Source organism: Cucurbitaria berberidis (assembly GCF_010015615.1).
Source record: "Cucurbitaria berberidis CBS 394.84 unplaced genomic scaffold K460scaffold_1, whole genome shotgun sequence".
Classification (NCBI taxonomy): domain Eukaryota; kingdom Fungi; phylum Ascomycota; class Dothideomycetes; order Pleosporales; family Cucurbitariaceae; genus Cucurbitaria; species Cucurbitaria berberidis.
The window spans coordinates 5666622-5679356 of record NW_024468935.1 but is presented as its reverse complement, the minus strand read 5'-3'; the positions used below and the strand labels follow the sequence as shown (position 1 = coordinate 5679356).

At 48.5% G+C, this 12735-nt stretch overlaps 6 protein-coding genes across 6 annotated transcripts; 2 read left to right on the top strand and 4 right to left on the bottom strand.

Moving 5' to 3' along the window:
• The first annotated feature begins 477 nt into the window (after positions 1-477).
• On the top strand, positions 478-2673 carry K460DRAFT_362378 (uncharacterized protein). The gene has a single exon (XM_040932632.1). The coding sequence runs from the start codon at positions 808-810 to the stop codon at positions 2590-2592; it is 1785 nt and encodes a 594-aa protein (XP_040794183.1). The 5' UTR covers positions 478-807; the 3' UTR covers positions 2593-2673.
• Positions 2674-4469: 1796 nt separating this feature from the next.
• On the bottom strand, positions 4470-5384 carry K460DRAFT_269333 (uncharacterized protein; the record flags this gene model as incomplete). Its single annotated transcript, XM_040927557.1, has 1 exon — positions 4470-5384. One exon carries the CDS (start codon positions 5382-5384, stop codon positions 4470-4472), a length of 915 nt encoding a protein of 304 aa, XP_040794182.1.
• A 736-nt stretch (positions 5385-6120) lies between these two features.
• Positions 6121-7191, bottom strand: K460DRAFT_270540 (uncharacterized protein; the record flags this gene model as incomplete). The annotated part of the gene is made up of 1 exon (XM_040927661.1): positions 6121-7191. The coding sequence occupies one exon, from the start codon at positions 7189-7191 to the stop codon at positions 6121-6123; it is 1071 nt and encodes a 356-aa protein (XP_040794181.1).
• An 834-nt stretch (positions 7192-8025) lies between these two features.
• On the bottom strand, positions 8026-9237 carry K460DRAFT_413159 (uncharacterized protein; the record flags this gene model as incomplete). Its single annotated transcript, XM_040937590.1, has 1 exon — positions 8026-9237. The coding sequence occupies one exon, from the start codon at positions 9235-9237 to the stop codon at positions 8029-8031; it is 1209 nt and encodes a 402-aa protein (XP_040794180.1).
• Positions 9238-10029: 792 nt separating this feature from the next.
• K460DRAFT_413158 (uncharacterized protein) lies at positions 10030-10588 on the top strand (the record flags this gene model as incomplete). Its single annotated transcript, XM_040937589.1, has 2 exons — positions 10030-10087; positions 10148-10588. 2 exons carry the CDS (start codon positions 10030-10032, stop codon positions 10486-10488), a joined length of 399 nt encoding a protein of 132 aa, XP_040794179.1. The 3' UTR covers positions 10489-10588.
• A 369-nt stretch (positions 10589-10957) lies between these two features.
• On the bottom strand, positions 10958-12646 carry K460DRAFT_362376 (uncharacterized protein). The gene has a single exon (XM_040932631.1). It carries the CDS (start codon positions 12410-12412, stop codon positions 11240-11242), a length of 1173 nt encoding a protein of 390 aa, XP_040794178.1. The 5' UTR covers positions 12413-12646; the 3' UTR covers positions 10958-11239.
• Positions 12647-12735: the final 89 nt, after the last annotated feature.

Here is a 12735-nt window from a genome sequence, read left to right as displayed (position 1 = left end):
TTGAGAAACACTACAAGATGGATAAAGCATCAACGCAGGAGACGGCGCGCGACAACCCTACAATGTGGAGATCAGTCGCGTCAGCAATTGCGGGGTTGGTGATTGGCCAACCAGCAGCCGGGGCAATTCTTCTGTTCCCCAAGGCCGTCTGCGAACATGCTATAATCAATCCTTTGGAAACGGTGGTGCGCTCACTGCGAGGATTCCAGATGTGGTGTTGAGGCTGTCATGTCCACGGAGGTTTTCCAAAATGTGATGGGTGTAGATCCTCGGTGCCTTCCCTCTTCTCGAGACGGGAGGTGCGTTCCATCCCCCCACACCCTCGAGCAACGCACACCATCTAGTCTTCCACAATGTCCCGTGTAATATAATCCATCATCAACTGTCGCATTTCCCGATCATGTCCGTGGGTGCGATGTGTGAATCAGGCTGTTGGACTACAGCATATGACGTTAGCAAGGCTTCATTCAGGCGTGCGTCAAGGCGTCCACCTCAAACACCCCAGCCTCACCCGTCGCCACTCCATGCGCCAGCCCCACAGCCTCACACTAGGGTTCTTCGTCCCCTGACATCTTTATGAATGAGATTCTTCGCTGTATCTCCTTATCGTCTTATATATCTCTCAACGCATATTGCGCAATACCCCCGTGTCGCAGAAGCTTTAAGCCACAGCGCTTGTGAGATCGGTGCCGAGACCCGTTGACCTTTCGTCTTCTTGTCTGAAATCTTCCTCTTTCTCTCACTTAAACCTCAATCTTTCCTAGTTCTCTGGTATCCAAACTTCATGAAAATCTTCGACGACCCCTGATGTCGTCGCCAAATCCGTACCAACAGGGGCAAAATTGGTCAAATCAACAATACCAGCAACCGCGAGTGCAAAATCCAGAGAATCGCTACTCGAAAACATCCCCGCCAAATCATTCGTGTACTGAGCAGAATGTTGCAGGTCTATCGCCCTACATACAGCCACACTATGAAAGCACCTCTCCAGTGCCGTTCATCGCGGAACTGCCAGCACCCTTACCTCCAGCACCTCCAACTACAACATCTGAACAACAACTGAAAGAGGATGAGCTACTGGCGCACAAGCTTCAGCAGATGCAAATCGAAGAAGTGAGAAGGCGATCAAGCAGCGTCGTGAGCCAGCACCAGCGGCCGGTCAGCGTGGCACCGCCGTCCCCACATCGACATTCACCTTTACTACACCAACGATCTTTCCATTCACTACGACCACATTCCCAAAGCGTCTCATCAACAACTGCACCTTACACTCTCAGTTCGTCACCCCGTCTACCAAGCCCAAGTCTTCTTCCTGAAGTCGTCCCGTACTACCCTCAATCAACGTCTGAAAACCTTCCCATTCCCGTCGTTCAGGATCAGAACACCGTATATCCACTTCCAGCGTCACTAGACCCAGCCTCATCATCTGCATATCTCGAACAACATCTCCAAGTACCGTATCCGTCTCAGTGGGCGCTGGCTCCAGTAGTCGCAACATTCTACGCCTACCACGGGCATAAAATTCCTCCAAGTTCAACTTGGCTAGAAACACCAGATTCTGTCACTTGGCGGACAATTAGGCCTACGGAGAATGCCATGGGTCCTGCGCCTGCCTCTTACATCTTCAAATTCAAGACATCAGGCGGCAGTTTTCGAAGTTCGCGGCTTTCATGGAGTATGACTTGTTCTGGGGAGCAATCGAACAAACTGGCCAAGTCTAAACGACCCATATGGGCTTACGATCTCAAATTCGATTCTAGCACTGGGCTACGCAAGACTGAAGTCCTAGCTCACGGACGAGAAAATGCCATTCTAACTACCTACGTCCACGGTCTGAACTACGACTCTCTACGCTTCATTGGCCCCGATAGCCGCGCATACATGTGGGTCAGTAGTTCCGCACTATCTTCTATAAATGGCTCGCGATATGACACGCTCCGCCATGCCCTCTTTGTTACCACAGGAAACATCCAAGACCCTCTGTACGGCCAAATCGTCGCAGACCATACTTTCTGGGATGGCTATGTTGCCGAGAACGAAGTGCACGTGGGTATACGATGCAACGAGTGCCAAATGAAGCCCATCAATGGGCTGAGGTGGATCTGCAGAACTTGTCCCCATCACGATGTATGTGATACATGCCGTACGCTCGCGCTCGGCGCACAATTCGGCGCATCCATACAACCAACATGCGACTTCTCCCTTGTCAATCTCCCCAATGAGGCATTAAACATTCGCTCGCCGACAGTTGACCCAGAACTTGTTGTGGCCACTCTCCAAATTCTGAAAGACTGGGAAAAGCATACACTTCGAGAGGAGAAGAAAAAGAACTTCAACGGCTTCGTGGCGAGTGAAAATGCAGCACGGAAATGCGATTTGGGCGTCATGAGTTATTGGAAAGCAGGGGATTGGGACAAGAAGGGTGCAGAGGGGGAGAAGTTTGGTACACGGGTCAAGGCGAGAGGAATCATGCAGGCATATGGAGAGACAGCGGCTGCGTTAAGAAAGGTGGTAGACACCGGGTCTTCCGTTGGTGGGAATGATGTGACGATAGGTACTAAGGTTGCAAACAAAGATGGCAGCGGCTCGTGATGAAAGGAAAGTCTAGCGTAAAGCTTGATATCTTGTATTAACAACAATTCCGGGTTTAATTTCATGAATGATGCAAGCGCTCCATGATGAATTTGACCAGATTAAGGAACTCTCGATGGCGTTTCTGGGTACGCCGCACTGGGCAAATCCAAGCCAAAATAATGAGGGGAAAGGTGAGAGGTCAAAGCCATTCAAGCCACTATGCAGAATCCTCAACATGGTGCACATGCATCGATGAAGGCAAAAGATTGTGATAGAGGAACGCCGGGACAAGTGACATCCTTGCCTGAGTCTTATTCGGAAACAACATCGGCACTTCATGCACAAGCCAATTCGCCATTAGTTCAATCAGCGGATGTCTGGCGACATGTTTATACCAGGGTGATTCTGAAATATTCCCCCAAGCAATGGGGTCGCGGTTCTTCTTTCTTGCCTGTTGGACGATTCCTTGCTGGCCCAATGACTTGATGTGAGACGTAAGCTCCAGCATGAAAATCGTGATTATCTCCAGAGCGCATTCCACGTAACTATCATTTTTGGTGTTAGTATAAATGTCGAGGCCAAGCAGGGCTTGATTTAATTCCGATACAACAGGTTCTGTTACTTGTCGGTTAGGAGTTGCCGGCGGAGCTACTGACAGAGGTGCTCGCCAGCCTAGGGAATAATGATAACCGTATATCACAGACCAATGTACCTCCTCTTGGCCAAAGCTACTTGAGGCTAGTTTTGCTGGACATTGTTGAAGCATGAGGGGCAGATCCAGCCATTTGTAGAATGTGAGGATACGATTCGTTGATGGGAGGCCGTTTCGTTCCATACGGAGACTCCCAATTATTCGAAGTGTTGCTCCCTGGGGTTTGCCTACATTCATACTTAGTGATTACGCTGTCAGGTATTTATAACAAGAATTAATAAGACGCCTTACCTTGACCAATAACAGTCCGGGCACAACGATCCATATCAAGTAAGGCCATGACTTGCTGGTGACATTGAATCCCCTTTCTGCCAGGTTCAAAAATCCAACCGTGGTATCCATCTTCATGTGATATGAGCCGAAGCGTCAATCGAAACTTTTGCGGCACGACTTCCTTAGATGTACCAACACTTTTTGTCAGGGGCAGGTAACCGAAATTTAGGGTTTGTCTAACCCCTGGAGTTGTCTTGACCATGTGTAGATCCCATGATATTTTACTCAAACTCACATCGCGCCATTTGATAGCACCGCGAAACCACATGAGTGTGATCAGCCCCTGAATGGCTTTGGCTAGATGCCCCTCTAGTTCTATAACTTCTCTGCACGGTCTTGTATACAGCTCTGCGCAAAGATCTATGTCACGAGACATATATGGCGCACTCTCATACTCGGTTGCTTCGATATCCGGACCGAAGTTGACGCCGCTGGTTGGAGCAGAGCGCATGTTGTCAATGGGTTCTGGATCGCCAAGCATCCCAGTCACAAGCCTTGTCGGTATGAAAGACCATTTACCTGTGCCCCTCTTTCCATTCGACTGGTGTGGGAGAATGAAGTCAGGCAAGGGATCTCTGTCCACGGTACGACAAAGATCGTCTATCAGTGTCGAAGTATCAACGGCCTCATGTCCGAGGGCTATTTCCATATAGTTTGCACTGTATGCTAGTCCGCGTCGTATCCATGCTCTCGCAGAGGTCATGATGATCGTGAAGCCTAGGCACATAACCGTGACTGACCAGTGCAAAGCGCGAAGCCCAACAAATTGACTGACGAAGCCGCAAAACGTAACGAATACTGAAACAATCGTCATAGTTCTACAGTAGTGTTAGCCTACTATCAACGGTACATAGAGAGACAGTTCTTGGCGACAAGACTGAGTCTGATAAAAGAAGCCGGATTGTAGTTGCTAACCAACGCACCTGTAATTTCGCACATTTCGTGTTGATAGACAAATCCGTTGCTTTTTGGGAGCACTGGTGGACAGGTATGAAGAAAATCGCTGTTCGCCGACAGTTGTTCCCTCCTGAATTGTAATGATCTGTAGCGGGATCCGCTTTTCTGGGTTTGGGATAAACTCCAGCTCGGTTGTGCTTGCCTCAATGACGTGTGAGCATAATGCAAGACCTGTGCCAACAGCAGCAGTGCCTAAGATATAACAAACATAGCCATACAAAGGTACCCTCCAGCCGTATGAGCGCTTTAGGATAGCCGGGAATGCAAGGCAGATTCCCTGTAGTACGATACCTACGGAAGCCCATAACCATAGCTCGTGTTTCGAAACAATGGAACGAGGTGCATTGAGAGTAAGGTTTGGTACTCCTTCCAAGATCAAGCGTTCAAAGTCCTCCTTGTTACGGCCAGATTTTTCGACCAAATACTTCAAATGACATGCTTCCACAATTGGGTAACACCGCAAACCATCTTCTTCTTGTACTATGACTATCTGCCTTGTTTTTGGCGATCCATATGTTCGGATGATCTCATTCCCATTCCACATCTCACAGACTTCGTTGGAAGTAGACGATAGTATTTCGGCTTCTGCGGTTGCTCGGCCTTCTCTTGCGCGACCAATAATGGCTTTCAAACGTCGCTCTCCGCCGACGCGAATCGTGCTAACAAGGATTGTCATGATGCCCAATGGCCCAAGAGCTATCAAAATGTTGTCGGCCCAACCCATGGATAGGGTGAGAAATTGTTTCGTAACCTGCTCACCAAAGAGGGTAAGAAGCGGGGCGAGGTCGGTAAGTAGATTATTAGAGAATGCTTCTCCAGAGAAAGGTGGATGCTTGGGGGCATCGTCTGACTTCGACTGGTCCGTCATCTTGAATTCCGTTGGAGGTAAACGCAGTGATTTTCTTGGGGTGTGGGTCGCATATAGAAGAAGACAACTGAGACGCAGTCATACGGACCGTGGATCTGATAGTAGTAGTACACGTTGCACCATGTAAAATAAAATGTTGGACAAGAACACAAGTGTAATTGATACGCCTGCTTTGGAAAGCCACAACGTTGCACGCAGGGGGGGCTGCGTGGTACCCATATTGGGCGGCGAAGAGTAAGTGCTTAATGCAGAAAGTCGTTTGGATACCGAGAAATTAGGTTACAATCCATATACGATATGAGAAAAAATTTCAATATGAATGCTACATTAGGTGACACACACAACGCTGTTGTCAGACCCGCTGTAACCACTCATGATGGAAGTCAGCCGCTTGCCGAAGAACGAAGCACAAAACTCGTCGAATACATTCAAGCTACACTATAGCCGATCTTCAAATGCTCCACAAGGGAAAAAAGGTACAGCTGAGCAATATGAGAACGGTGTTGCGAAAAAGAAAGCAGTAATGAAGGCGAACTTATTCTCGGCGACACAACATGTTGAGAGCCGCAAGTACTACAAAATGGCTACCAGGATGGAGAAGTGGCAAACAATAAATCAACTCTAGGAGTCCTTGAGGGTCTTTTCAAACTAATTTTGTGATACTATGGAAGTGTCTTTATATTGGCCATGATTGCACAAAAGTTTTGACCTAGCACATTTCAAGTCGTTGATTCCATCAATGCATGGGCGAGGTGCCGCAAAGGGTAACATCATACCCTGACTTCCAGTGGCGCGACCATTCCTCATGCTCAAAGTCGAAGTCGCATGAGACCCCCGCAGCGCGAGCCTCAATTCGTTGAATCGCTTCTCGTGTGTCTTTCAGGCTGTCATAGCCCTTCCTCATGGCCGATGCCATCAGGGCAGGAACCCACATCTTCGGGTCATTCTTGACAATGCGATCGAAGCCATCCGGAACTTCGTGTCGGCATAAGTCGCTGTCATACTCGTGTGCCTGCTCCTTTTGTGGCCCCCTCGTACGATTCTCAAGACCCACAATGAAGTCTACGGCGATTTTTATGGGTACTCGCCGCACTTCTATGCCATGCGCGTCCGATCGATCTAGTGGCAGAGCATGAGGCTCCAGGCCTTCGAGCGTAATCGGCGATGGCAAGGATGTACCAGTATGCATCACAAGGACTGTCATTTCCTCTGCCAGTTTACGCAGATTTATAAGTCCGTCCTCGTCCATTCCGACCGTTTTTATCTCTTGATCGCAGATTAGGATGATTACAGGATATGACTCCAGTATCTTATGCTTCACATCTCCCACACCTTTCTCTTGCGCCATATCACAAAGCGCCCTATGGGCCACAGCAATTTCGCCCAGCGTTTGTGGTCCTTGTTTCGTGATTCGAACAGGGTTGGCTAGAAAATGTCCGAACTCGATATTCAGCATATCGCCGCAACGTGCGCGCCATGCTTCGAACATAGATGCGATGAATATACGTTGTATGCAGGGGTACCCATGGATGTTGTCATAGCGACCGCACTGAGCGGATTGCTCGAAGTAAAAAGCGGTGGGCTTGTTGAACATGTCGCGGCAGGGACGGTGAGTAGGGAAGACACCCGATTTGAGGACTGTTAAGTATGAGTCTACAGGGGACCAGATTATCTTGAGGTTGTTGCGAAGGACAGCTTCGCGCTGAAAGTGCCATGCGGTCTCGAGATCTTCTTCGAGCAAGCGCTCTATGGGGTCGGGTGATGTAGACGGACCGCACACGGACCGTAATATTTCGTCGCGTAGCATTTTGACCATGCTGCTCTGTGTACTAATTACTATCAAAGGAGAAGTGGTAATTGTTCCAGATAAATACTCAAAGATGACAAGATCAGTTCGGTGGACAAAACACTTTGCGGCGCAATAAGTCAATAAGTACTATTGGGTACTTCTTATATTTATTCTTCTTTGATGACTACCGTAGACCTAAAGTAAAGTGAACCATGTCACTGTACTCGCTTCCTTCCAGATAAACAGCAATATCCACGTGCGGGCAAACTTTACTTTGACTAAAAGGGCGACGGTTTCAAACTGCTCTGCGTTCAATGGTGCATTGAGGTATCGTCGACCAGGGGGGGGGGGGGGGGGGGGGGGGGGGGGGGGGGGGGAGAAAGATGTGGTGCTTGATGACAAACGTCTATTGTATTACTCATCTGGGGCATACTTCAAGAGAAATGATTGTGCCTTTTCATTCTGCTGCTATAGGCAGTAGTATCGCTATTACATAGCTAAAATTAGTTCCATAGATCTGCCACTAGATTTTTGCGTCACGGCAATTCGGTTGAGAATATTGATTTGGCTCTAGTGGTTGAGTCCTGGTGGATCACTTCCAATGTTTAGTTCCATGGTTCAGGTTGCAACACCGCCTCTACGATTTGACAACAGTTGGAACCAGCTAAAATACAATGCTAGTGTCTTCGTGCATCTCGAAGTGGCACACTACAAAAGAGCTCCTATCCTTTTTATTAAAGGGTATAGTCATCTGTGTCCAACGGCTAGAACCAAGAGACAAACTTCCTCCGTTGTATGTTAAACATATTCAATTACACCTTAAAACGCAATAGCTTAGATTATCAGACTTTGGTCCTATTCAGGAAGAGCGTTAGGTTCCCAACATAGAATTTCGAACTCCGATGCACACGGATTCCCCGTTCCATTAAACTCAAATACTACCTCCGGCCACTCGCGTTGAACTTGCGCGTCGCCTGTCAAAACGCCCTCCCCGCCACCTATCAGCATCTCAAAAAAGGCCCCTACAAAAGTTCTAGTAACGTTGAGAAACCTTGTTGCGGGAATAGCAGCCCCGCCTCCTGAAATGCCATTAGCCTGTTTCAGGAAGATGAGATCCGAGAAATCAGTGTGGTTGATATTGCCTAGTGCTCTAATCTCTTTACGCCAGCTCGTCTGCCACGATTCGAAGACAGGCCATGTGGGATCATAAAGGCGCTCATGACTTGAGCTTGCAAAGAGCAGGGTAGGTGCGTGGACGTCGACAGACGAGTCGTTTGCGCTGGCGCGACCAAACACGGTGCCGTCGAGATCGATAGTGCCGAGGAACTTCTTGTGGCGGGAGGAAGTGCGGTTTCGTTCAGTGGGGATTTGAGCCAGTGCTGCGCTTCCGCCTAACGAGTGCCCGAAGAAGGCGAAATGCGTAATATTGAGGGACAGTTTCAGGTGCCGTGATATCGAAGGCAGAGCATCGAGGACGGCAGAGTTTTCGGTGACGCGGTACACTTCGGTAGGTATGTACACTTCTGGGCCAGGTGACCAGTCTACGGAATGACCAAGGAAGCTGGTTCCATCCGGATATTGCAGATATGGCTGTTCGTACGGGTGATCCACGCTCACCACCGTATAACCTCTACTCACCACTTCAGAGATCAGGGCGAAGAACATCTGACTCGCAGGGCCTGCGAATGGAGGTCCAAAGAGTAATGTTGGTAGTTTCAGTTTCACGCATTCCGCATGTTTGAGTGGCGTCGCATTGTATGCGATGTTTGCCGTAGTGTTGCCAAAAGTACCGGGTGGAAGCTTATAGTAAGTCTCGTAAGTTGCGGCAAGCCCTCTCCAGATATACTTCTGAAGCGGGGCCGAGTCGTGTGTGGGGTAATAAACGTTGACCAATATAGAGGTGCTGATATTGTTTGGCGCAATTGGGTCATTGAGGGTTGTGTGATTGAGCACGTAGGGCTTTGATCCGACGTTGTATGGGCCTGTTGGTGGAGGGAGGCTGATACCTGTGACGAGGCAGACAAAGGTGGCACTGGCGAGGGTGAGCGATGTAAGACGCGCCATTGCCCCGGTATGCAGAAAAGTTACCTGGGGTTGGGTTGACAATATGGGCACAATCTCCAAGAGCTAAAAATCTAGAAACTCGCTCCTCGCTTTAGAAAATAGGAGCGTTCTGTCGGACTGGGCATCTTTTGTTGGCGAGAGAGGGCCTAAGCATCAATATTTACTAGTTATCTCATTGACCAGCCGCGCCGTATACCGCCAATAGTATTTCTATGTAGAGCGTCTAAGAGCAGTTTGTTCTAGGTCGGTTCGTATTACAATTTGTAGCGTGCAAATGCAATTTACACGTTATCGATAATCGCAGTAAGCCGCCACTAGTGGGGCCAATGTCTGCATTCGTGTGTAATCTACTTGCAAAGCTTATCAAATTGTCTATCTATGCAGTTGAAATGCATGATGACACTGCATGCACTTCTCAATGGCCATCTACTGGTGCAATGAAGCCCGCGGCGATTTTCTCGGCACTAGACCCATGTTTAGTATTCGTGGCAATAAGGCATTCAAGTAGCTTGTTGAAGTAGCTTGGATGCCTTACAAAAAATACTGCTTGGGAGTGAGCACTAGTATGCCGCATTTAGCCTATACTGCAGGTGCTAAGGGAGCACCAAACAGATCCGTGAGCGACGTGACTCTCTATGCCCCTCTTAAACCTCTTCAAGTGTAGCCTGTAATTCTATAGTCATGGAATTCACATGCCTAATGACGTAGGTTTACGGTACTTAAGCAACAAAACCCAACTAACAGCCCGAAATTCCGGACACTAATCCCGTACACAGACTAACCAACACAACAATGACTTTTACGGTCTTCATGTTCATTCCCCGCAAGCCGGGTATGACCCTCGAGGCCTGTAAGCAACTTCCTCATGCGCGGTGAGTATAATAGCGCTAAAAGCGGTAAATTACTCTAGTCAAGGAATACTACGAAACCAAGCACGTACCCCTATGCTGGGACGCCCTCGGAGATGAAAAGCCTATCCGCCACTCGCGCTACTATATACAGCGTAATCCGGCCGCGCAGGGAAACGCTGATGTTCCCCCACCCCTACTCTATCTTGGGGACCCTGCGACCGTGGACTACGACTGCATCTCCATGGTTGAGTATGAAGACGAGGCGCATTTTTTGAGATTCAAAGAAGTTATGCAGAATGGCCCATTGAGAGAGAAGATTACTGCAGATCAAGATGCGTTTGAAGATCATAGTCGTATGAAGGCTCTAGCAGTTGAGAGCCCAAAAGTGTCGGAGCGTTGAAAGGGTCCAAGACAAAAAGCGATCTTACAACAACGTGTTAGTACTATGACCTTTATGATAACACTACTTTGTTGCATCGTAACTTCTTGATTCGTTCAGCTTGTAATTCTCCAGTCATGAAACTTGCGCCAGTTTCCATATGTCGCGTGCATTGGAACTTTAGTTTTACCTAAAGATCCTCGATAGATGTCTAATTCCATCTCTTCTTGCTTTTCCTCTGCTAGACGGTAGAACTCTTCCAATTTTGAGTTGTGCACCTCGAATACTGATAAGCAGGAAGCTATTCATGGCAAGCCCTTCCGTCGAACCGAATGTACTCGATCTACCTACTTGTTGCTACCCGCCTCGGGCCATGTAACTAGTCAACTGGTATATACGCACAAGCTTTAGAGATGATCTCATGAGGCACAGGAGGCGAAGATATGAGTCGATCACAAAAACACAACGAGAGATTGGGCAAGATATACTTTGGCGAACTACATGCGCCAACACACAATGATATACAGTAGACCGATATTGGAGACGGTTCATGACCACAGCTAGATGGTCGACAACATTGTCAACAAAGAAAGATGCCTCATACTTGACTTCTTTCGGTATTTGTTTCAACACACGAGGGTGAAATATGAATCAAATGCATTCTAGTGTCATGATCCACTCTTGTTCGATGTCTAAAATGCTCGCCCGCCAAATTCACCAACACCAACCGAAACCCAATTCTACCCGTTGTATATTTTGCAAAGTAAAGTTTCTACGCCCACCCGATTCTATAAAGATTGTACCCACTTTCGTCCCCCCTTCCGATACCCCTCCTCTTCTCTACGCTTCCCTTATCCAAGATCCTGAACCTTCGCCCATGCCCATCCTCCGGGCAAAGCCCAGGCATGAACGCAGCCTCCACAGTCTGTTGAATATTTTCAAACTTTCCAGTCTTGCGTACCGTGACCATGAGCCAGAACGTACCGCCAGGTGTGAGGAGATGTGCTGCACAGTCGCGCAGCCAGGCTGCGTGTTCAGGTGCGTATACGACGTCTGATGCGATGAGAAGGTCGGCGGTTGATCGAAGATCCGGTGGAGGAGCGGACCAATCCAAAATCATCATATCCACTGACAACCGGTCGATTGATGGCGAAGGAAAGTTCGTCGCCACATTCACTCTACAATTTTCCAACACCGCTTGATGGTAGTCCGTTGCTATGATAGTTGCCCTTTCTACCCCAATCTCTGAAAGAAGTTTGGCAAGCGTCAAGCTTACAAGTCCAGTGCCAGCACCGAGCTCAATAATCTTCGGTTGTATTGGCAGGTTGTTTGAGGTGAGATCGAAGCGCTGAGGATCGGCGCACATCATGCTACTCAACACGATACTCGCGCCCCAAGACTGCAGGCCTACGTCGGTATGATCAGTTCCTGTCAATGGCGCATCGTTCAGCGTAATATAAATCGAGTTACCCGATGAGGTCGGAAACGTAAAGTTGCGTGTCAGGGCCTCCTCCTCCTCATCGTTGGTAGAATTAGTGAGTGATGACAGAATGAATGCTGCATCGTCTACAATCTGGCTCCTTGCTTCCTCAGAAAGGTCTATCTCTTCAACACGAGAAAGTAGAGAGGTGAGCCACCGCGTTGCAAAGGTGCGCTCGAAGAAGTCGGCGCGGAGAGCTGCTAACACTTCTTCGGAAGCTGCGTCGTCATCTTCGTTTTCTGATGCGTAGCCAGAGTCGACTGGGATAGGCGTCGATGCAACTGCGATCTGTTTCTGCTTCAAACTTGGCTTTGGTAAGCTAGCTGGTATGCGCAGAGGGCAATACAGCGTTTGCAGCTTTCGAAGTGCCGATGTGAGCTGCTCATCAGATGCTGATATGAGTTGTCGAACAGGTAGCAGGCTGCTTGACGGCGGCAGGCATGGGCCTGAGAAGCTGACACTCATGTGTCGCCCCACTAAACAACGACGAGACAGAGAAGTGAACGGTATGAAAGAGACTGTGGGGATTAAGAGGAGATGAATGAGCAGGACATGGAGAATGGAGAAGACGATAAAAGATAAGAATGAAAAGACACTACATCTTAGTTGAGATTCAGTCTAGCCTTCCACGCTCGGACAATGAATGTCGCGAAGACCAGAAATTTTTCACCGCCTCTCGTTTGGTATCGTGAGCTAGCGAATGGGTCATAGATAGTAAGTGCAAGCAGTTGCATTATTCGAGTCGTTGCGCGAACGCATACAAGCCCATTCGAAAGGCATATTGTGAT